Source organism: Piliocolobus tephrosceles, chromosome 2 (assembly GCF_002776525.5).
Source record: "Piliocolobus tephrosceles isolate RC106 chromosome 2, ASM277652v3, whole genome shotgun sequence".
Taxonomy (NCBI): domain Eukaryota; kingdom Metazoa; phylum Chordata; class Mammalia; order Primates; family Cercopithecidae; genus Piliocolobus; species Piliocolobus tephrosceles.
Genome location: NC_045435.1, coordinates 175,360,017 through 175,384,860, shown reverse-complemented (window position 1 = coordinate 175,384,860; position 24,844 = coordinate 175,360,017). Strand labels below are relative to the sequence as shown.

At 38.6% G+C, this 24,844-nt stretch overlaps 1 protein-coding gene across 1 annotated transcript in view; it reads left to right on the top strand.

Annotated features, from left to right (window-relative positions):
- Positions 1–7,948: 7,948 nt before the first annotated feature.
- The window catches only part of IQCJ (IQ motif containing J), a 179,742-nt gene continuing 162,846 nt past the window's right edge, over positions 7,949–24,844 (top strand). The window contains exon 1 of the mRNA XM_023223387.2: positions 7,949–8,065. Within this exon, the coding sequence (XP_023079155.1) occupies positions 8,057–8,065 (9 nt within the window). The 5' untranslated portion in view covers positions 7,949–8,056. The remainder of the gene's footprint in view (positions 8,066–24,844) is intronic.

The following is a 24,844-nucleotide window of genomic DNA, read 5'->3' as shown; positions in this document are numbered from 1 at the left end:
CCTAATAGGATTAGGATCAAGGGTGCATATGCAAAGAGCAAGGCTAGATAAGGTCTAGATGGAGAATGATATTAGCAGTTAAAAGCAATAAACAAAATTTGCTTCTCAAATTAAACTGGGGCAAATAAATTTCATATGAAGAAAGTTAGATGCTTTTAGTGAAAATAGTTTTGCTACATGGAAAAGACACAGATTATAATCGGAGGGTGGCAAAAATCAAGGTTTTAACAAAAAAGTTAATGGATAAATAGAACCATGGATATAGATTATTTGCTCTTCAAGTTTTATCATTAAGAGAATCACAGCAGGGAAAGAGTTCCCCTGGAAGGGTGTTGAGTTCAGTAAGTACCTCCTTAGACCCAGGCAACCAGGGTCCCTGCCCTGCTCTGACTCTGTATCTTAGAGGGCCTGGCTTGTGGCTTTCTCTGGTCAGTGCCCTTCCTTATGGTATGAAGCATTCAAGGAACCAAGAGGACATACCCACTTGGAGTCTTTGGCCCCCTTTTTAGTACATGGCTCCATAACTCAGACTCCAGAAGTCTCTGTGTAAGTGACTCTCAGGTTGTTTCCAAGACCTGTGAAGACCTCTCTCCTATGGCCTGGGTCCAAAATCCTGAGGGTGTGAGTATATAACTAGTGTCCACATATCCAGGCCCACAGGGTGTGCAATGAGGGTGTTTGTGGGCATTGGATGGTGGTGTGAAGAGTGGTAGACTTGTCTTCTGGATTGTTCACGCACATGTCTGTGAGGCTGCAGCTATTGCAGGATGGAGGTGGGGATGTGAAGAGAACGGCGCTAGGCTAATGGGGAGTGGTGGGAGGCTCCATGATGGCCCTAAGGCTAATATCGGACTCAGTGATGTTGTCAGTCCATTCTATACTCCATGAATCTTTTTCCCCCTTAGGCGGAAGATATTTTCATAACTTATGAATGTCATTAATTTTGCTTGGCTCTTCAGTTAAAGAAGTTGAATGATATACAGCTGAATGCAGTATATTTACTGATTCTTCAAACATTCAGAAGGCACCACTATGGTATTAATAAATATTTGCACTCCCACTGCAGATGTGGGACAAATCAGAGTGCTATAGGGGAAGATATGAATTTGACTCAGTCCTTATTTTTAATTCACTTCCATTTTTAGAAAATGTCTTTTATCATGAGAGCCATTCATAATGTACTAAAATTAACCACCATGTGATTGTAGCATTTACAGTAACATCATGCTTGCGCCTGGCATCTGTGTTTGTCTCCTTGTTAATTCCTCAACCTTTCCATTTATTTTTCATGTTCACAAAGGTTAATTGACATTGACTACTGTTTATCTGAGGAATTCCTTGGTGAGTCTTAGTGGTGGCCGCTTTGTAAGGTTTCAGTTCAGTTGAGCAGGAACTTTGATAGTCAATCTACAAGGCTCTCTGTAAGCCTAGCACTTAATTGAAGTGCACTACCCCTGACTGGGCTGCATTATCGGGCATGGGGGATGTTTGATGTTTTTGCTTTCTTTTTCATGTGGCTTAATCCTCCATACACAGAGTCCCTCTTAGGGTTCTTATAGGCACTTTCCTTTTTGCTAGGTCATTGTGCTGATAAAACAGTAGTGATTTATTGGTGATGCTCTGATGCCTTGGGCTGAGGTCGGGCAGTATGGATACAGTACATCTGTATACTCCTTTTCACTTGGTATGCAAATTGGCACACATAATGTGGTTTTTACACAACAACACTGTAAAGTAGGCAGAGCACTACTTCCTCCTACACTGGTCTCTCTATAGCAATGGGAAACTTAAGGCTCTGGTCACAGTGGCAGGTGATGGAAAAACAACCGAATCCTTCTGACCAGTGCTTATCCCCTACACCAGTGGCACATGGACCCATTTCCCTTGTCATGAGGGTCAATTGTGCCTGCTGTGGAGGCCCCCAGTGCTCTGTACAATTTGAGAATCAGTGACCCACACATGTTACTTTTTGATTCTGAGTTGGTAATTGGCTCCTAGTGACTCACTTCCTATACCTTGGGTTCTGTGGGTGGTGTTTGCACATTGCTCTCATTTATGTCCACTGGCTTGCCTTTTGAGGCTTAAAAGTATTGTTACCTGTTGTTGTCACTTAAAGATGAAAATATATTAGTCTTATAGCAAAAGGTATAGCCACATGTATAGGATGATACATATGTTTGTGTATGTACTATATTTTCTTGTGATTTTGTATCTGTTATCACCAGCTAAAATTGATGTAAAAAGATAGGCTGGTAACAGTTTAGCCTACTTGTTCATGGTTTTCTAGGGGGGAGAGGAATCAGATAATTTTCCCTTAGATAAATAAGTGTTTAGGGTTGAGATGTCTGTCTAACATGGTGCTATCACCCTCTCATAAAATCACCTTTTTATCCTTTGTCCTTTGGATCCAGAGAATTAACATCCATAATGTCAGGGAAATAGGATTCACTACCCCCATCAAGCTTCCTGTTCCAAGTCCATGGCCAGCACCGTGGCTGAGGCTTCTCAGCAGATCCATGGTGGTCTGCCCCTCAGCCATCTGTGCCTGGGAAACATCTGTAATTGGTGGCCCCAAGGCAGTGCCAAAGCCTCTGGGGATGGGTGGACACCAGAAACATCCAAGTTTCCAACCCTTCTGCCTGACGTGGCCTACCAGCTTCTAACAGAATTCCCTCTAATACCTCTGCTCACAGTATCAAGGGACTCCCAGATGAGCCTGAAATGGACATAAGCGTACCTCTGCCCATGCTGACATGAGTGGAGGCTTTTCAGGTTAATGGAAGAACCTGGGTGCCTTTGGAGTTTACTTCATCTTGCCCCTGACTGGTTTGATGAGCAGGGATTATCAACAATTTGCCAAGCAGCAAGTATGAGTTTACGAAAAACAAAACCCATAGGTGGAACAATCTTACCAAACTGCCAGCTATGATATTCTGGGTTTCATTTAATTTTAAATCCATTTACCCCCAGGTGCAAGTGGCATGGAATTACAGTATCCCCTGTGGTCCCTCCCTGGATGTAGGTGTGTGGTAGACATCTGCTGACCAGCACTTGCAGAAGCTGAATTCTTATCTAATGCTGTTTGCTGGGGGTCTTGTAGCCAAAGCCTTTCAAATCAAAGGGAATCATCAGAGAGAACAAAAAGGAATCCCCTACTCTTAAGAGAAAGGCCCTGATGGTGTTCCATTAACTGTCTGCCTTAAACATCTGACAAAAAGTAATCCTCTACTCTTAAGAGAAAGGCCCTTATGGTGTTCCATTAACTATCTGCCTTAAACATCTGAATGGTTTAAATAACTAGAGTGCATTTGTCTCCCTGTCTCTGTCCTCATTAAGCAGGATAAGTTTAAACACACACACAAGTACACATACACGCACATGCACACACACTTCTGTGGGGATACAGCCCATGTCACTATTTGTCATTCATCACAGTATATGAGATCTCTGTTATGAAATGTTCTGTCTCCAAAAACAGATATTGCTTCTCTTTTAGAAAAATATCCTTGGCTGGATCCCTGGAACTTTAATTAAAATCCTTGTTGCTCTTTAAAAAATGTTATTGCATTTCAGACAGCTTGGATGTAAAACAGTGAAGCCAGGAACCAGAATGTTTTGCCGGTGGGATAAGGGACCATGAGAACAGATCAAAGGGCTGCCTGGGCTAGCCTGAGAGGTGTCAGGAGACAGCTTCTGGGAGAGACCTGCCACTTAATGTGGGACCATCAGTCCCCCAGATTTAAAGGTAGTTGTCTGAAGCAGTCACAAATTTTCTTCCATTTGTGCCCTTGACATTGTCTGGGTTGTTTCCAATAAAAAACTAAGAAGATTATTATTAACTAATTAGTTAATTCATTTATGATTTTTGGTCATTTATGGCACTACTTAACACTGATCTCTTCATAGGCTGTGACCCACATGAGGACAGGAGCTACACCTGTTCGCTGCCATGTCTCTGTCACATGACTCAGAATGTGGTAGTGAAAGTAGGTAGGCAGTAAACATTTTTGGAATGGATGTGGAGGCCCGTGATGTTCTGGATATGAAGGATGAGATATGAAGGTGGCTAAGACATAGTCCTTGCCCTCATGGAGCTCTCAGGCTATTGGGAATATCAAAGGCAATTAGAATTTTTGGTTATTAGGAGTTACTATTTCTTTAGCGACTTATGATGTGCCAAGTACTTTTCAGACTTTTGACTCTCAAAGGAACTTCATAAGATAGGGTTTTTTTTTTTCTTTTACAGAGCATGAAACAGTATGAGAGAATTTAAATGGTTTACCCAAAGACACATGTCTACCAAATAGAGAGTGCTGTCTTTCAACTTGGACCTATCTGTCTCTAATAATTTTGATGGTGCTACCACCTTTGAACATTTATCTATTAGTGTTTCAAAGTCAAGATTTTCTGCTTGTTCTTAATGGAGAACTAGAGGAGATTGAAAAACACTTTTTTTTTTTTTAAGTAAAATTACTAAATGGTTTGCATTACATTTATTTGGTCAGATGAGCTTTGTCTTCATAAAATGGGAATGGAAATATCTATCCTCTGCTCGTCCCACCATTGTAGTTTGGAAGTAGAGAACTTGTTTAATTTCATAGGCTTATGGCTGGAAATAATTTGCCTCATGATATGTTGTGCCTTGAGTCTCACCTGTTTTTGATTTAGATGAGTCTCTGGACTTTAGATGAGACTGGTGCTGAAATGAGTTAAGACTTTGGGGCGTTTGGGACGGGATGAATATATTTTTCACTGTGAGAAGAACATAAATTTGGGGGGCTAGGGGTGAAATACTGTGGTTTGAATGTGTCCCCCGAAAAGCATGTGTTGGAAACTTAATCCCCAATGCAACAGCATTGGAAAGTGGGGCCTAACATGAGATGATTAGACCGTGAAGGCTCTGCCCTCATGAATGGATTAATGCTGTTATCACCAGAGTACGGTCAAAAAAGAGTGAGTTCAGTTCTCTCTCTCTCACTGTCTCTTGCCCTTCATCCTTCCACCATGTTATGATCAGGAAGAAGACCCTCACCAGGTGTCTGCCCCTTGATCTTGGACTTGTGAGCCTTTGGACCATGAGCTCATAAATGTCTGTTCATTATAAATTATCCAGTCTCAGGTGTTTTATTATACCAGCACAAAACAGACTAAGACAGTACCTGTGAAGGTGAGACTCTTCCTGAGTGAGTGAAGGTGGTGCTGAGTGCAGGACAGTCAGGTGGAGTGGGGGAAGCAGAGTGAGCCCCCTGCTCTGAGCTATTCTGAGCTTTTCTTACTTTTACTGTGGGTGAGCTTGCAGGATGTAGATCAGTTGGTGCTGACAGTTTGGGCAGGGGGTAGGCAGACCAGCTGTGGAGGGTGCTGTGGCCATATTCTTCTATTATGTTTCTGAGGAGAGACATGGGACACTCTGCCACCACCAGAGATTTAGGAATAGAGCCGGTGGTGGGGGGTGCTATTCTTGTGGGCACCGAACCCCCTCCTCAGGTTCTTACACTCATTTGAAGAGGATCTGTTGCAGTTGAGCTGGCCGGTAACCTGGCTTCTGGCAGCACGTGGCCCCTTGCTTGAAGACGACAGGATCTGCCACTCACTAGGAGGTTCTTCGGGTCTGGAGCTGAGGCAGACGCTGAAGCAAAGGACGAAGGGAATTGGCAGATAATGTGCTTTCTCATGCGAATTCCTCAGTGGTCCTCCCATGAAGAAGGGTAGAAGAATGCTGGGACTCTCACTGCTTAGGCAGAAGGGACCAGATTTGACTTACTGCCTGGGTGCCTTTAAGTCAGAAATTCTGAGTTCTTGTCTCAGGCGTGCTCTTGCATAGAGCCAGGATGCCACAGAACTGGCTCCCTCTTATATTTTGGCAGAGGATACATAGACTCAAAGCCTGCCCTGCCCTCTCATTCTACAGATTAAAATCAAACAAAACAAAACAGAGGCCCAGAGAGGTTATACAAATGAACCAAAAGATTTGGGGTTGTTTTGCCTTCAGCTTTGGCTTCCAAATCCATTTTCAGCCTTGTGCACTCAGGCTATGGGTGAACAGAGGAAGTCCAGACCTTCCTGCGGTAGAGGGATCCACAAGAGCGCAAAGTGCAGGTCAGCTCCAGCATCTGTGTTGCTTGAGTCTGGAGGCAGTAGTGGATGGGATGCCTTCCTCCTTGAATGACTCCCAGGCTCTGTAACAGAGGTCTTGAATGGCAACTGCTTTTATGGGTGAGAGGGTGGACTTCATCAGAATCTCCTGGAGAGAGTTTCAAAACATGTGTAAACTCTGCTTGCCTCATGCTACCAAGTGTAATCCACAGTGCAAGAGATGGCAGTGAGCACAAGTTTTGTAAGTAATTCTGATGTGTCCATCCCCTGCTGAGTCCCTTGTATTACTATTTGACAATGGTAAGCCCTTGAGGGAGTTCTCATCTTAAGGGTCATTGTGTTCTCCACAGCATCTGATGTGTAATTCAGTGGATAGTTGTTGAACCAATGGATGAAGCAAATGGCAGTGGAGAGATAAGAACAGAATCTGAACAGACAGGCCTGAGCACTGGAATGTGAGGGGGACTGGCAGTGCCTTGGTCAATACGTGTTAATTGAGTGTGCTTAAAGGTGAGTCTGGCCTTCTGCAGCAGTCTGACCATTGACTCTTTATCAATAAACATAAATACTGTTCTGCCCTTGACCTCGAGAGTTAAAAATAATAAATAGCTTAATTGGTCATCATTAACTCCACCTCAAATTTACTATTGGCGAGTGTGGCCTTGAGCAAAATGACTCCCATGCTCAGCCCAGGCATTTTATCCCTGAACCTCCCAAAGGAGTGTCCCTGGTAAAACAAATAAAATCAGCCTCCCACCTACTCGCTCCCATCAATAGCACGTTTGCTATTGAGTCCGGGCAAATGGCCATTTGCAAGGTTGGATGAGTAGTTAAGCCACACAGGCACAATGTAATATGACAACATTCTTCATGGTAATATCGTCCTCCTCATTACATTTGAATATAGATTGCCAGTGTGCAATGCCTTCGACCTCGCTCTCTATTTGTGAGGTTTAGGAGTTCTTCAGACAAGGTGACGTCCACGTGCACTCCTCAGAAATTATTAGCCTATTTGTAAACCTAAACAAAATCATAGCTATTGTCTCTAAGAACTTAATTTGCCAAATCTCTTTTCTTCCTATCCTTAATTATGTATAAATTTATAGACTTAAGCCACCTGCCTCCTCAATGCTTGTATATAATTGTATCTCTTAGCTGCCACTTAATGGCTCAGGGCTCTTCCTTTATACTGTCTTTGCTTCAAACTGTACATTTAAATATGAGTACTCAGCTCAGCTTCTGAGTATTAAACATTTTTTCTCCACTTCCTTGAAAAGCTGTGAACAAGCCTTTTAGCATTTTATCTGGACCAAACAGTAGTGGTTTTACACGAGAAACGAGAACTCTGCAAGTAAATCTATGTATTTTTATGTCTAAAGTGCATTATAAAAAGAAGCAATAAATCTAGTTTTCTACGTAAAAGGAATTAGATTTTCCAGTTTACCTCTGCACCGGGATTAATAAAATGTGCAACAAATAGCTGATGGAATGACCCATTTGAAGTTTGTAAAGGTATCTAGGGAAGCTGGCTGGAGTAGCCTTTCCATTTGTTCAAAAGCAGGATGCCTCTTAATTTTTTGATTCAGTCTTGTTTCTGAATGACTGTTTTAAAATGAGCTGAGAGGCTGTTACCTGCCTATTTCTGCATGGCTGAGCAAATTCACCCGTAAATCCAAGTTTCTCTTCGTTTCCATCACTATAGGTCTCCAAATTACAGAGAATTCATTCCTGAGCTGGAGAGGTGCCAGAAGTTTCTCATCTAGCTGTCTGTGGGCTGCCTTTTTCTTTCCCCTCTTTGAGGCTTTCTGATGCCTAGAGTGAGCTCAACTCAAAGGTTTCCAGCCTCACACTCGCCTCACATTCCCCCACAGTCACATTGAGCTCTGTGATTCTGAGGAATACGGTGTGCCAGCATCCGATCCAGTCTCCTTTCACCTGCGGGTGTTCCAGAAACTTCAAAATGCGTCTGGTAATGTATTTGCTTTTCTAAACGTGCCACTTTGATGTGCGTTATATGCAGCTGCTTATTATTTTTTAAAAATCTGTCATCTGAATTAAAATGCATGCAAAAAATGTCAAAAAGAGCTTATAGAACAGTGTGGGCTTAATTGTTGGTCTAGGTGTGTGTGCATGTGTCCTTGTTAATGTAGGCATGTGTGCATAAATATGTATTATTTATGTATACATGTGTCTGTGCAGACAGATTTCACTAAAGGAATCTCATTGAAAGCAACACTTTTTATGAACATCCAGATTTTCTAATCAGATCTGTAAACATCTTACACAACAGCAGCAAGTAGAGGAAAAATAAATTTTTCAAACCCATGCAAATGGTATGTTTTAAACACCTATTTAAAAAGCCCTCCTTTCTTGTGTATGTGTGTGTGTGCATGTGTATGGGGAGGAGGTGTTGATTTTTGAAAATTGGGAGAGAAGAGTTGTATTGCTGCTGCACGAGAATTTCTACCCCATGTTACCTGCCTTCTTAAAACTCAGTAAGCACTGAGGGGAAAAGATGTGGTTCTGCTTTGGAGTAACCCCAGGGGAACGTTGATCCGCAGTGTTCAGCAGGCATTTTAGGTATTCTAAATACTAGTGCTTGAATAATAAGTAGTTGGGGTAGATTTGCTATAGCCAAATCCTGCTATGTTTTCTGTCTTGTAGGAATCACATTCACACTGTACATTTAGGATCTGCATTTGCTTATTGAACTCCAGTAAAGCAACGTGAGAGTGCAGGCTCATAAATCATATTATTTATTTGCTGGTGTTGGGTGCTAGATTCTAAAATTAAGAGATTACTTAGCAATTAATAATATAGTCAGCATCCCTTGTCTCATTGGGTGAGATTTACATCCTTGGGGCTTGCTCTTCTAGTTGTAAAGATGAATGATTTAAGGTTTGTACTTAATTGCTATTTCAAATTCTTAAGCTAGAAAGATACTTGCAACACTATATTTAAAAGACTTATTCTGAAAAATGTGTATGTATATTTCTAACTGGCGGTGAGCTAATTATGACTATAATGCGCTATTTGCTTAAAAACAACTGATCTTGAGTATTGCTTACTTTTGTAATAGAAACTTGTTTTCTTGCCTTCAGATTATAATAATTCTTTCACTTTGCATTACGCTCTTGCTTTTTGAGATCAATATTAACTAATTGTTGTAAAGATGAGAAAATGAGGTAGCAAGTCAAATAGCATTCACTAAGTAGGTTTTCTTTGAACTAGTAGTTTTCTAAGAAATTAAATAGATTTTCACAAGTAGGTTTTCTAAATGTACAGTGAGTAGTGATACTTGAAAATGGAAGCATCTTAAATATTAACTTAAGTGGAGCAGATTAGGATAGTATTAATGCCATCTTGTAGTTTCTTAATATATTTAAGATGAGGTAGTAAATAGGCTAATTATTTTATATTGGCTATTATTTTTGCTTCATGATAATGATTATAAAAGCAACAATTGCTTTTGATTTACTTCGCATTGTAAATCAAAGTAACAATTGTAAACTTTAGTAAAATAGTTTACTAAGTTGTAACAATAAAAATGAATATTATTAAAGTCAGTGTGAAAGCTGCTTTTACTTTTTAGCATCTGAGATCTAATATTTTATCACATATAGAGCTGTGTACTTATAGAGGATTATGTATATTTAAAAAAATTTACATAACTCTAAATGCTGATTTTATCAACCATGCTCAGTTTATAATTAAAGTATAATAGTACAGTAAAAATGCATTTCAGTGTGTAGAAATGGCTCCTTGAAACAGCATATTATATTAGGAGCCATTAAAAATCTGTGTAGGCTATTGATGTTATACTCATAGATTGTTCTGTGTGTAACTGATTTCTATTTTAGGTCCTATTCATTTCCAATGTTATAAATGAACCTAAGATTGTGTCCTATTCAATGTAGGAATCTTGCCTTGAATGTAAATATCTTAATGAAGATTTTAAATTGAATGAATAGGATGGCTGAAGATTTAGCAGTACCTTTTTTCATGTGTATTGCAATATGCATAAATACATATATAGAAATAGTAAGTTATGTAAAAATATTCCTTGCCTTCAATCACATTACAAAATACTCTCACTTTACTTTTGAAGTCGGTTATTTTGTTTGAAGTTGCATAGGTGTAAAAAGAGGTTTTGTTTCTCAAAGCTTATGTAGTACTGTGTGGTAACAGAAAAACATTCTGTGCCATTTTGTAGTGAATATCATATGTACTAAAAAGTGAGAGGAAAGAATACTGCATTTGCCATCTGTCTCTAAGTATGACCTCCTACTGGCTTTAGACATACTGTAGACCAGGCCTTTATTTTATGAAACAAATTTGTATTACCCCAAAATACCTAAAATAATTGTAAAACACTTCCCCCCCATACAATAGTTTCCCTATTACGTGATTGAGACTGTCTTAACAAACATTTTATTTTTAAGGCTCATATATAGAATGAAGACATACAAATATAATTTGTAGGCTGACCATGCATCCATAGCTGAAAACATTCTTCCTTTAAGTAAGCATTTATTAAGCATCACATCGCCAAGCTGGCTTCTAGCTTTGGGACAAAAGGAGGTGTCAAGGAGGGAAGCTCCTGTTTAAAGATACCATTCCTGCTATTTCATTATTAACCATTATTTATGGAGGCATGACACCTTCAATATGGTTTGAGAATTGCATTGGCTTTTTTTTTTGTTTGTTTTTTGTACCACTTAGATTCAAAAGGACAAAATTCTTGGGAGCATTTGCCAATAGAGAAGGACAATCACAGTTAGGGTGAGGAGGGCATGCTGGTAAGAAAGATTCTCTGGGGAAGATGAGTTCTCAGCCAAGTAGGGGAGGAGGTTATTAGCAAAAATTGATAGAAAGGAGAGGAATAGGAGAATTTGGGGTAGATGGAACAGAAAGGAGAAGTAAATCATGGCAAGAGACAAGAAGGCAATGACATTGTATGGAGAGAGGAGCTATATTAGAAGTAAGAGGAAATAAAATTAAAAAAATTATAGAGTTGGGCTATGTTTTGAAAAAATACGTTTTTCAAAATTAATATTCACTAACCTTATTATAGTCTGTGGAAAATAATTTCATTAAGTAAACATTTATCCTATTTTGTTATACCAAACAACCTCTGTAAACAAAATTTTAAAGTCTACATAATAATTTTAATTTATATTTATTGAGAATTTACTATGGGCCAGCTATGGGCCGGGCACTACACTAAATACTTTAAATGCATTGTCTTATATAGTCCTCGTTTACTATTAATATCCACATTCTACTGGTGAAGAAACTGAGGTACTGAGAAGCTTATGTAACTTGTCTAAGTTTGTATAAGGTCAGAAATGGAGGAGCGGGATTTGAACCCAGATTCTAGAGCCCAACCTTCTAGCTACACACACACAAAAAATCACTTCAGCTTATTTCATCTCTAGTTCCAGGTCCAGACTGGTATAACTAGTTGTTCACTGGCTGTGTCATTTAGGTTCTCTGGGAAGAGATTCTGAGACAGAATTAGTAGTGCAAGTGGTTTATTTGAGAGTAAAGACAAATGGGGAAGGAACCAAAACTGGGCAGGGAGAGCCTTCTGACCACACAATGCAGATCTCACAAAATCTCACCCAACCCAATGGCAACCTCTGGAGGGAAGATTGCCCATTAAAGGAGTCTCACAGTGGGCAGAAATGACCAGGCCTAGTACCCCTGCTATGCTCAATCGCTGGCTAGGGGTTCTCTGAAAGAGTGTGACTGTGGCTTAAAAGTCAAAGAAGATCCTGAAGGTCCTGTAGCTGGATGTTGTCAGCTAACTGCACTTCTTGCAGCTGAATAGCAAGTTCTTTCTTGAAGGGAGAGCTGGGCGGTGTACCTCCCTGGCTGCCAAGGTGATATCTCTACAAAATGTATCATAGGAACTTAGCGGTAAGGCAAGCTAGGTGCCTAGGTTGAAGAATTTAAGGAAGTACGTATGCTTTGGGTCATTCAAGTGCTGAGTGGGCACCTCAGAGTAAGTGTCTCCTTAAGTTTTGCACTCTCAGGCACCTTGCCTGTCTCACCCTAGTCCTCAGAACCTCACATTCAACACACTTAGAATTGATCTCTTCATAGTCCCTCCAAATGTACTCTTTCAGTCTTATCTCTCAGGAAAATCCAAGAACTGCTCAGTACATCCTCCTACTAGTCTCTTTGCTCCCATCCAATTCAGTCTCTCCACTGCCACAGCATCATCTATGTTAAATATAACTCTGATTTACAATTCCAATGCATAGTACTCTTCATTGGTTCCCTGTAGCCTAAATGAATTCAAAGGTTCTTTCTATAGCATGTAAAGACCCTGTATGATCTGACTGCATGGACAATCTGGATTCAGGGCTGAAGCAATTTCAGTGCTTTATCTAAGGAACATTAGAATTGTTTATTTTTAAATATTTTAAATATAGAAGAGGTATTTTATAGAATAGAATTTTATAGAATAGGATAGAATTTTTAAATATGGAATATAGAATTCCATATATTTGGAGAATATATGGAAACTAATGGGAGACATATCTGGAAAAGTAAATTGGAGCTGACCAAAGAACTGTGGTCATGGAGTTTAACTTTTCTTTTGAAGGTATCTGATCAGAGAGTAACATGATCAAAATAGGCTTGCGTGAAGGTGAATGAGGCTGCAATGTGGAGGCTCCACTGAATGGAGAGCAATCAGGAGTCAGGGAGACCAGTAAGAAGGCTGTGTTGCTATTCTAGGTGAGAAGAAATGAGGTCTTGAGTTAGGAATGTAAAATAAAAAATATGAAAGACATGAAAAAATATGGAGGAAAAATAGAATTTTAAGGTTTATTAAAAGAATATGTGAGGGGAATATAGTACTCAAAAGGGACTTGAACACTTGAATTGAGTGATGCGAGGCTTGTGTATGGGAACCAGAAATGGACAGAAGGATCTTGTTGAGGAAAGATGACAAGAGTCTAAGAGGTGTCTGCAGATGAACCATCTCATTTATTTCCCCAAATGAATATTACATAAATTTTTCGTTTTTCTTTCATCTCGAGCACTGCTTGTTCAACTCCTCAAATTTTGCCTGATTTTTAATTTACTGTCATTTAGAGATTTTCACAATAATCCTTTAAGCAAAAGATTAAGGCATCAAAGACAAAAGTTATGTTTACAGACACCAACCATTCTAACAACATTTAGGTTCTTTTTTCTAAATTCAACTGTAAAAATACCTTTTTGGGATCCACACAATTTCTAACAGCCAGTGTGAGTAACTAATTATTATTATATTTTATTTTTTAAGAAGTTGTATTGGCTTCATATAGATCTGATCCTGCCCAGCAGAGGCTGACAAGACTGGCCCATCTAATTAAAGGTCTTTGTTCCTGGGGTAGATAGAAGAGCCAACACTGTTATCATGAGTTGCAGACATCTTCTTATAGAGGAAATCTGAAACTGCTGCCTCCCACTGCCCAACTAACAAAGGGGCAAAGGTAATTGATTTAACATGAACAGAAAGAAGACTTTGCAAATAAAGATTCACATTATATATGATTGTGACACATAATTAAAAACTTAATTTTCAATACAACGGAAATAATGGCAAAGACAATTTTCAATACAACGGAAATAATGGCAAAGCTAAATAAGCTTTAGGTACAGAAATGAATAGTAAGTTTTATAGGAATTTGCAATGCAATATGAGAAGCTCAAAGCAAATATTTAATTGCCCTGAAAACTGAACAACATAACAGTCACATTTGCATATTCTTCCAGGCTGACTTGTTTTACTGTAGAGTGCAGGAAACTCCTTGTAGTAATATTATGTTAGCATCCATGGTGTACAAAAAAAATTTTTTAAGAGACAATCAAATTAACCTCCAAATCTGATTGAATAACCGCCTACACTGACTTGTGCCTAACAAGCTGTGACAATCAAAAGATAAGCTGGTAACATGTTGTTTGTTTTGTGACAGTGATAACAGAGATCTAATGCCTCATTCGTAACTAGGGCTGCCAGACACAGAAATACAAGATTTGCATACTCTGACCTCCAGAGCATGGAGCTATTGTAAGCCAATGAGTATAAATTCCCTTTTTTGTTTCAGACTTAGATATAGGACAGTATGTTTTCCTGATTTCATTTAAAAAAATGAATAAGACACTGAAACATAAAAGGGAAGGGTCTGTGTATGTGGACATTTGTAATTCTGTGCTCTAACTCCAAACTTCAGGGAGTTTGATCTATACGGATGATGTGATCTATACGGATGATGTAATCTTCATGGCGGATCAATGAGGCAGGCACTGTTGGTTACTGCCTATCTCACAGATGAGGAAACCTGCTGGAGAGGCTTGATAACTTGTTAAAGGTAACACAGTGGTCAAGTAGCAGAGTGGATTTGGACCCAGGGCCTAAGCTCTTAGACATTGAGCTGGGCATGGAGGGTGTGAGCAGAAGCAGTGATTGGCTGGTGGGGTTTGCCCACCCAGAAGGCTCTCCTCTGAAGCTCTCCATCCTTGGACTGCTCTTCTTACCTTTCCTGGGCTCTCAAACTTTCCTATATACTGTAAGGAAATATAGTTGTAAATTCAGGAACCAGCACCAAACATGTTTTTTTGATGGACAGATAATGAGTTTCTCACTGAGCTTAAAAATATGTTGCTACCATATTCTAGTGATGTATGTCTCTGCAGTGTGGGAGTCCATCTGCTCATCCTCACCTAACTATATCACTCTTTTAAAATGGGCTTTGTTGATACTTGGAATTGGGAGCCTTTAATTCTGCCTTCAATTTTAGTCCACACTGGACAATTTGAGCTCATACTTTATGGGAGACAGCAAATTGCCACTATATGCTACTCTATGACCATGTATATATAATTAAATATGCATGAATATTCCAACTGTATGGCAGTCTGATGAAGGAAGAACTAGATGTGATGGAGCTCCCTGGTAGGCTCTCTTTGTTAGCAAGGATGACCCCATTTAAAGCCCCTTATATGTCTCATTCTGAAGTATTGATTTTCTTATCTGTAAAATGAATATTATGACAACTAGTTCCTACAAAGAAGCATGGTGTAGTGGAATAAATACAGGCTTTGGATCAGACATGCCCCAGTACACATCCCCTTGCTGTCACTTTGGAAAGCCACGATGCTGTCACTTTGGAAAGCCACTTTAATATCTCTGGAACAGGAATAATACTACTTAGTATTGCTGTGAGGATAAGATGGTGCCTGTGTCAGTCCTGGCACAGGGTAGGTATTCAATAAATGTGTTTAGCATATCGTTAGGAGCACAGAGACAGAATGCATAAGTGGTTAAAAGCACCTGACCCTGGACCCAAACTTCTAGGCTCAAATCTGAGCATTATCATTTATCAGCCGAGTGACCTTGGGGAATTAAGTTCCCTGTGCCTTAGTTTTTTTGTCTGTAAAATGGAAATGACTAAAGCACCTTTGTAGTAGCGTTGTTGGGAATTACAGGAGACTTAAGGTATATAAAGTACTTAGAACAGTGCCTGGCACACAATAAATACTCCATGAGTGTTAAGCCCCTCTTTTGAGATTTATTTCACTTCAATGTGATTTCTTCTCAGAGCTCAAGGCCTGGAGAGTCACAGTACCTCTAGGGGCAAGGATTTCCAGTTTCTTGTTATCTAAGACCTAAAAAAATACTTGTTTCAATCCAGTGTCCACTGAAAATTAATAGTATCCATTTTAGTTTAATAGGTTCTTGTATCATCTATACCCATTGTTGGCAAAGGCAGGGCTCTCAATAGCAAGGGTGGGGGAAAAGCAAATTAGGACAACCAACTTTAGATGGTAATTTGCATTTAAAAAAATCTATCAACACATAATTAGCACCTCCCTTTGGACTTATCAGTTTTACTTCTAAGAATTTTTCTACAGATGAACTCACATAACTGAGCAGACATGTGGTGAAGTTTTTGTTGCAGCATTGTTTGTGTTATTAAAAGTCTGTAAACAACTAAGTATTCACCCAGAGAAAAATATTGAAATAATTTGTTATATCCATGCAATGGAATACTGCAGAGGAGAGAGCTTAAAACTGTTTGAGCAATACATGAGAATATTAAAAACCATGCAAACATACTTTTAGGAAAAAAGCATTTTGGGGGCAGTCTATAGCATAAATGATACTGTGTTAAAAAATAGTTATATATTTACATCCATTTGCTTGTATAATCATAGAAAAATTCTCAAAGCGTGTATGAGAAACTAGTGTTTACCAATCAGAAGTGGAATGTATGTGGATTGAGTACTTTTCCATTTCACTTAATGTACCCTCTTTGAATTTTAAAACATGGACATATATTGCTTTTACAACTTAAAGTTGTTTTAAAAAATTCCTTTGTTCTCTCTACCGCCATATATTAGTTTTTTTAAAAAATTAGTCCTTGCAAATGTAATCCTAAGCCTTGGTATAATATTTTTGAGTAATGGAGCCAACTATCATCTTTAGTTAAAACAGAATGTGTATCAACTCACAGCCAAAGCTCTAATTTGCTCCCAGGGAGCACAGACCAAAATGACTAAGGAGATACCCTAACATCAAGTCACAGGAGACTCTTAAGTCCTGTGGCAAAATTTCCTGTATTTCAAAAATTCGTGCACTTAGAGAGGAAACATTAAATCAAAAGCATTAGATGGGGGTAAGGAGCATTGAGTCAATGACTTTTCCTCAGGAGTTATTAACGCTAAACATGGGGAAACATTACACAGGGGACTTTTTAACATTAAGGTTTCTCTGTATTTCTAAAACCCCTCACTCAGTCTTTTGCAAAATGCTATATAAAAGTTACATTGCTTTTGAATTTTGAGGGCGGAAGTGATTTGCGTGAGGAATAATCAAGATTCCTGCTCTTTGTACTTTCAAAAGTGCCTACACACACATTGTCTTATTTGATACTCACAAACAAGGTATTTAGGACAAGAGTAAAGCTCATTTTCTGTATAGGGATCTGAGGTTTAGAAAAGTTAAGCGACAAGCAAGTCAGCGTGGAGCTGAACACAGAAGGACCCTTGGCTGTGTCTTGGCCTTTTTTTTTTTTTGCCACCAGCACTCAAGGGTGTGGCTATACAGCAGAATCACTCCTATGGTTGTGAAATGTGAAGTGGTTTAGTATTTTCTTGGAATTACTTTTAACTCTGGTCTAGAAAGACCCAGGAATGGCAAATTGAACTTTCTCCCCAAAGTGAATTATAAACATCCAAATTTAATTGGTTAAGGAACCTCTAATAAAATCCAGATAGATATAGTTTCTCATTTTGCCTTTTGTCCTTACTAGCCATATAATCTTGGGCAAACTGTTTCTTCATCTATAAAATGAGGTTAATGATAGCTTTAACCTTCCATGGCTGCTGTTAAGATTTTAGATGAAATAATGTGTGAAAAGTGCCTGGCAAAGTGCATGGTACACAGCAGAGGGTCAATAAACACCCGTGGCAATAATAATTAATAATAATATGATAAGTAAATCAGAGTCCAGGTAAGCATGGCGGGCAGGGTTCTGATAGAGGCCAGAACTTTTGTCTCCTTGGAGGTGACAGCCAGGAGCTGCATCCCAGAGTGGGTGCCAATCGGCTTCTTTTCTTTGGAAGGATCCTTCCGTGGAAACACAAAGAACCAACTAAGCATGGGCAGGAAAGCTACTTTAAATTTCCCTGCATGTCATTGTAGGGGCTTGAACATTTCTGACTGAAGAGAATACCCCCAGTTTAAAACAGAGTTCGCTCCCTTTCTAGTTTATGATCAACAGTAAGACCAGGGAGCAGTCACCTCCCCTAAAAGGACAACCTGATGATCTTCTTGCCCTGGGGAGTTGGTCTTCAGCCTCCTAAATTTCAACTTTAAAAATCAGATTTTGGCTGAAATCTGAGAAGCCAGAGTTCAGAATCTAGATAATAAACAATGAAAGGTCTATTTACTAGCTATTTAGCTTAAAAGTATTTTACTAATTTCTCATATGAGTTTTTAAAAATTATTTTTCTTTATTACACCGTTTATACTTACTGAAAAAAAATACAGAATCAAGATGAAAGGAAATAAAAATCCTTAAGAAGAAGCATTTCATAATTGTTTTGGTATATAGCCATTGAAATTTTAAAAAATAAATATGTTTTAATGAAAACTCTAACGCACTGAACGTACAGTTTATGACCTCTCAAAATCTGGGAATATATCATGTGCATCTTTCCATGTCAATACATTTTTTTCCTATGATTTCATTTTCAATGGTTGTGTAGTATTTGATTGGGTAGACATTCCATAATTTAATCTTTGGATCTTGAATGCTTAGGTTGTTTTCTTCCTGCAAGAAAAATTCTTGAAAAATTATTGCACAAATCTTTATTTCTTTATAAAAAATAAATTCCTAAAAGTGGAATTTTTAGGTCAAAGAGTAAATGCATTTTAAAGGGTTTTGATGTCTAATTGCCTCCCAGTTGTATTTGCCAATTTTACCCTCATTATTAGTACAAGCATGTAATTAATGACTATTTAGGTAAACATGACTTCTATTTATTTATTGCAAAAGTTGAATACCTTTACAATAGCCTGTATTACCATACCAGAAATAAAGAGGACTTCTTGCTGACACCAACTGCTACTTTTGTTTTTATAATCCAAACACAATATATTATTAAGACAGTCTGTTAATTAATTGTATTCAGGAGCTTGGTAATCATGATCGGTAGAATACAATTTGCTTTTGGTGGAATGTAATGGAAAATGTAGAAATAACTCGGAGGAAAAGTTACTACAAGCACACTTCCCTGGAGCCCATTAATTCCACCCACATACCTTTTTTAAGGTGTGAGAATAAAACAATCAAGGGCGTATAAACCCTTCCACTGTGGTTATCGTCACATCAATTTTCTCTATGGTTGGAAGTAACCCTGCCTGATCCCTTCTGCACCACACTAGGCTTCACAGTAGAAACATGGAGACTGGAAACTTTTCAGCAGAAATTACTCTTGATGACACCAGCCCCGCTGACAGAGTAATTCCTGCTGGAAAGAAGGCGTCTGAATTAATGGTCTAATAAACCGAGTTAGTGTTTCATCTTGGCAAAGGATTAATTAGGGGAAGAGAAATTAACATTTATTTGGGTTCCTATTTGACAGGCCCTTTATTATTACATTATTGCATTTAGTACACCCTATCAACCTATGAGGTAGGTATTGCTGTAGGCATTTTACAATGAAGGAAGTGAAATTCAGTCAAATAAAGTATCTTGCCTAAGGCCCCACAGCTGGTGAGCTGCAAAAGTGAGATTTGAACCTGGGCTCCCTGCTTCAGGAGTCTGTGTTCTTTATACGGTTACTTCTCACTGGTTGTACAACAAGTCTGACTGTCTCTTCTCTAGAATAGTCATTATAAGTATGAATGCACTTCTAGTCAACTAAACTGCAGGTTTCCTCTTAAAATCAGTATGTCAGTCTTACTTAGAGCACTCAGAATACTGAGTCTGTTTACAAACTTTTGTAGGCCAGAAATAGAAAATCTGCTAAGCTAGTCAGACAATAAAGAGTTTATTATCTTAGGTAACAAGATATCCTGAGACAGAGGGACTCCTGCCTTTTTTCGGGCTCAGTGATTTCATCATGGACTCAAGTCCGCCACCTTGCTGCTCTGCCATTCTCAATGCTATCTTGTAAGTGTCTTTTATTGTGTGGTGACTTCAGAAGCTCTGAGTGCAACATCTTCATGTATACTACAATGTTCAGAGACAGGAAAATGAAATAGCTCCTCCTTACACATCCTCTTTCTTTTGTAAGAGCAAGACAAACTTCCCAGTAGACTCTCTCGTGCCTCATTGCCCAGGACTGCGCCTTAGGCCCCTTCCTAAACCACACCTTGGCATTGGGAATGACTTAGGCCAAGATTCACCTGAGGGTGGGGAGGGTGAATGCTGACACCAGAGCCGGGCTTTGTGGCAGGAGGAACCACCAAAAATACTGCCAATACGGCATTTGAGAGATTTTGATATTTCTTTTTGTAGTTAATTGTGTATATATTCTGGGATTCTTCAGTGGTATAAAAGTATACTGTTGCTTTTCTAGATAGTTTTATTTTTACATAACTACCAACTAGAAATGAGCATGTCATTTTTTCAGTGTGGTTGACCAAATCCTTCCCATTTCCATCACCTTCTCCAATGTATTTTATATTCTTCTTTACCCAAATGTTCACCTATTCTAACTCTTCTTCACAATCCTTCTGGATACAACTTCTTCCAAGAATGTGGGGAAAGTATGATTTTAATGCAAAATGAAGAACCCAATATTCCCTGTCTATTAGAGTTAGCATAATTTTTGCCCTTAAACAAAAAAGAGTATTGTCTTACTGGAGAGCATTAAGTAGAATAAACCTACTTTTCTGTCATTAATAAATAACATGATCATCTTTTATTTCAGCAATTCATTTAACCCTCATGCTTGTATTCAAACAAAACAAAAATTGAAGTGGAGGGATGTCCATTAATTTCCAAAATAATTAGTTCAATAAAACAACTTGTTGATTCAAGGGGAAAGGTCAGTTTTTTTTTTCATTGTATTGGCTTATTAAATTTGAAGAATTTAGTTCAACAAATGTTTATCACAATCTATGATGTACTAACCTTGTGGGAAAGTAGAAGAAGCTACAGAAAACCTTATACAACCTGGTAGAGAAGAAGAATAAATAATCAACTTAGAAAAAGTATCTATAATAAACTATTACAATGAGATACAACAAAGGTATATGAAAATTAGGACATCAATAACAAACGTATTGAGCACTGATTATGGCCTAGATTGTGCTTCTATTTGCTTTACAGGTATTAACTATTTAGTTTCCAAACAACTCTATAAGTTTTTTTTTTTTTTTTTTTTTTTTTAGCCCTATTTTACAGATGAAAAAACAGAGGCAGTAAAGAAGCATAAGGAGAGTTTCATGGGAATTTGGATGAGGATGCAATTCTTCCTGGGAAGTTAGGGGAGCAAGTGTTTTAGGGGAAAGATATGTGGAAAAGGTGACCTTCCAGCTAGTGTTGAGGCGAGAGATACAGGGGGAAAAAATGGTTTTGTAGTGAGGAAAAATGGCATCTGCAAAGCATCTCTGAAAGACCTTTGTGTGTCCTGTGTGGCTGAAGCGCTGTGCAAATATGTGGAGGTTAAGGAAAGGGAAACTGTGGTTGGGTTGTCTAAGTGGTGTATGCCCAGCTAAAGGGCTAGAGGTCTGCAATCATGAGTCAACACCCATCTAAGGTGTTTACGCAGGAGAGTGACATGATGAAATGTGGCTTTAAGAAAATGATTCTAGGACAGACAGAGAAAAACAGACTGGATGGGGGAGGACATGAAAAGGAAAAGGGAGACCCACAGGCTCAATAACCGCTCTGTGAATAACAATGTCATTGTTCAAAATGTGAGAGAAATCTGATATCCTTCAGCAAGAATATGAACCTCGACTATATGCCTTATACGAAAATTACCTCATAATGGATCACAGACTTGAATGTATGGAAAACTATAAAAAGTTTAGAAAAAAATAGAAAAATTTTGAAACCTCAGATTAGGTAAAGCCTTCTTAAATTTGTCACCAAAAGCACTGTTCATAAAAGAAGAAAACTGTCAAATTGGACATTATCAACATTAAAAACTTTTGTTCTGTGAAAGACCTTGTCAAGAGAAAGAAAAGACAAGCTATAGACTGGGGGACAATATTTGCAAATGGCATATATAACAAATGAATTGTATCTAGAATATATACAATGAACTCTTTCAACAATAAATAACCCAAACAATCCTTTTGGAAAATGGACAAAATACATATATATACATTTCACGTGAAGAGGACATATAGATGGCAAAGAAGCACATGAAAGGATGTCCAACATCATTAGCCATTGGTGAAGTGCAAATTAAAATGACAATGGGATATCACTACATATCAATCAGACTGGCTAAAATTAAAAGTAGTGATAACATCAAATGCTGATGAGGATGCAGAAAAACTGGACTGCTCAGATGCTAGTGAGAATACAATGTGGTACAACCATTCTAGAGTAAAATATGGCAATTTCTTACAGAACTAAAATGTGCTTACCATGCAACACTATAATTGCACTGTTGGACATTTATCTCACAAAAATGAAATTTATTCACGTAGATGACTGTACACAAATGTATATAGCAGCTTTAGTCATAATAGCCCCGAACTGGAAACAACTCCAGTGTACTTTAATGTGTGACTGGTTGGTCAAACTGTGGTATGTCATAAACTGGAATACCATTCCATAGTAAAAGGAAGAGAACTATTGATATACACAACTTGGGTGATCTCTTGGAAATTATACTGAGTGAAGAAAAGCAGTATCAAAAAATTATATATTGTATGATTCCATTCATATAACATTCTTGTAGTGACAAAATTATATAGATGGGGAACAGATTCGTTGTTGCCACAAGTTGGGAAAAGAAAGGAAGGAGGCGGGGGGCTATAAAAGGGTAGCAGGAGGGATCCTTGTGATGGAACTGTTCTGTATATGGACTGTGGTTAGTGGTTACATGAACCCATATATGTGATAAAATTATATAGAACTAAAAACACACGCACACATATACAGTGCATGTAAAACTGGTGAAACTTGATTAAGCTTGGATTGTATCAATATCAATTTCCTGGTTGTGATATTGTACTGTAGTTATGTAAGATGTCATCATTGGAAGAAACTAGAGAAAGAGTATACAAGATTTTTCTCTATTATTTCCTACAATGAAAATTGTATGAATCTACAATTATCTAAAAATAAGTAAAAAAAAAAATAGGTATAAAAATGAGTGTACTAAAAGAAGATAAATTTGGTTTGGAAATGTTGAGTTTGAGAAGCTAGAAAAGTCTAGTAGCATGTTCGTAGGACAGTTTTAGAGTGGAAGAATGGAAGACTAATAAGAGGGTATTGGTAAATCTGGGAGTTGTTTGCATAAAAATAGGAAAGTCTTTGATGAGATTGCCCAGCAGGTGAGAATGAAGCCGTAATCATAATAAGAGCTCACATAATTGACCTATCACTTTCAGACATTGTGCATCCTATAGACATGTTCCTTATTCACTCTTCACAACAATGCTATGATGTAGCTACTATTATTATATCTACTTTACAGATGCGGAAACCAAAGTCTAGAAGGGTTAAGCAACTTGGCCAAGGTCACACAGCTGGTAATCAGAGGAGCTAGTCTATGTGACTCCAGAGGTTACCTTGCCTCCAGCATGAAAGAAAAGCACTGAATAAAAGCATAAGAATATGATCATTTCAAGTTTTGGCAGAAACCAGAAAAATAAGCTCATGAAAATGACAGAGGAGGTAACCCCATTAAGACCTAGGTTTTATATCCTGAGCCTTGAGGGGGATTTACTCTAGTCCTGTCCTTCAGGTCTTGGAGGCACATCCTAGTTACTTGTTATCAAGGGGAATGCATAGATTCTGTTTGTACAAGATTGTTGGATACTGGGTCGGTTCTGAGAAGCATATGGTCCATGGAGTTGGTGGGTGGGGCTGGTCCGGGTCTATTCATGGAGTCAGTGGACCACGGGAAGGAAGTTAGACTTGTCCAGGGCTGAAAACTCAGAGACACATATGGGTGTGTCATATTGGAGGAATTAGGGGAGGGGAATGAAATGAAGGTCAGCTGTGAGGAAGCTGAGGTGAGAGTAGGAGAAATGAGTTGAGTCCGGGACTGTGGAGAGGGTACAGCGGCCGCCCTTCCCATAAGGTCTGGGAGAGCCAGGTCTCTCCCTTGAAGGGCAGAGCTAGGACTCACAACCCATTTGTGTGACCTAGACTTGGGCTTCCCACCTTTTCTTTTCACAAAATTTATCAGTTGGAAGGAATCAACAAAATTGATCAGTTGTCTAGTTTCATATGGACATAACATAAAAGCCTTATCAGCTTTCAGGAATAAGGGATAAAATGTTTTGTTCTTTCTTAAAGTCCCCAGTTGATTTGTATCATAATTCCTGCAGATGTAGCTAAAAACAAAATCCCTAAAATACAGTGGAAAGCATTAATTGAGGAAGTTTCAAAATGATATTAATATAATTAATGTTGACCTATGGAAACTGTAACTTGAATTTTTCTTAGGCCTTTTTTTTTTTTAGAATAATAGTACTGTCATCTTCATAATTCATCAGCTTTTGCTACAATAACATTGATTAGAAAGAATACTCCTGGATTAAATGCGTGAATACAAGTGTAGGGCAGAGACAATACCTTAGTCTATTCAGGCAGTTAACAACAAATAACATAGACTGGGTGGCTTATTAACAAAAATTATTTCTCTTGGTTCTGTAGGCTGGAAGTCCAAGATCAGGGTGCCAACATGGTTGGGCTCTTGTGAGGACCCTCTTCTAGGCTGCCAGTTACTGATTTCTCAACTTCTTGTTGTATTCTCACCTTGTGGAAAGAGTTGTAGAGAGCTCTTTGGGGTCCCTAATGGGATTAATGGTACTAATTCCATTCATAAGGGCTCCACCTTCATGACCCAATCACCTCCCAAAGACTGCACTTTCTAATATCACCATGGGGATTAGGATTTCAACAGATGAATTTGAGAGGGACACAAACATTCAGACCATAGCAGTGAGTCTGCAGTGTCAGAAATTATGACAGTTATCAAAACCTAAATGGGTATTTACACACACACACACACACACACACACACACACACACACACACACACA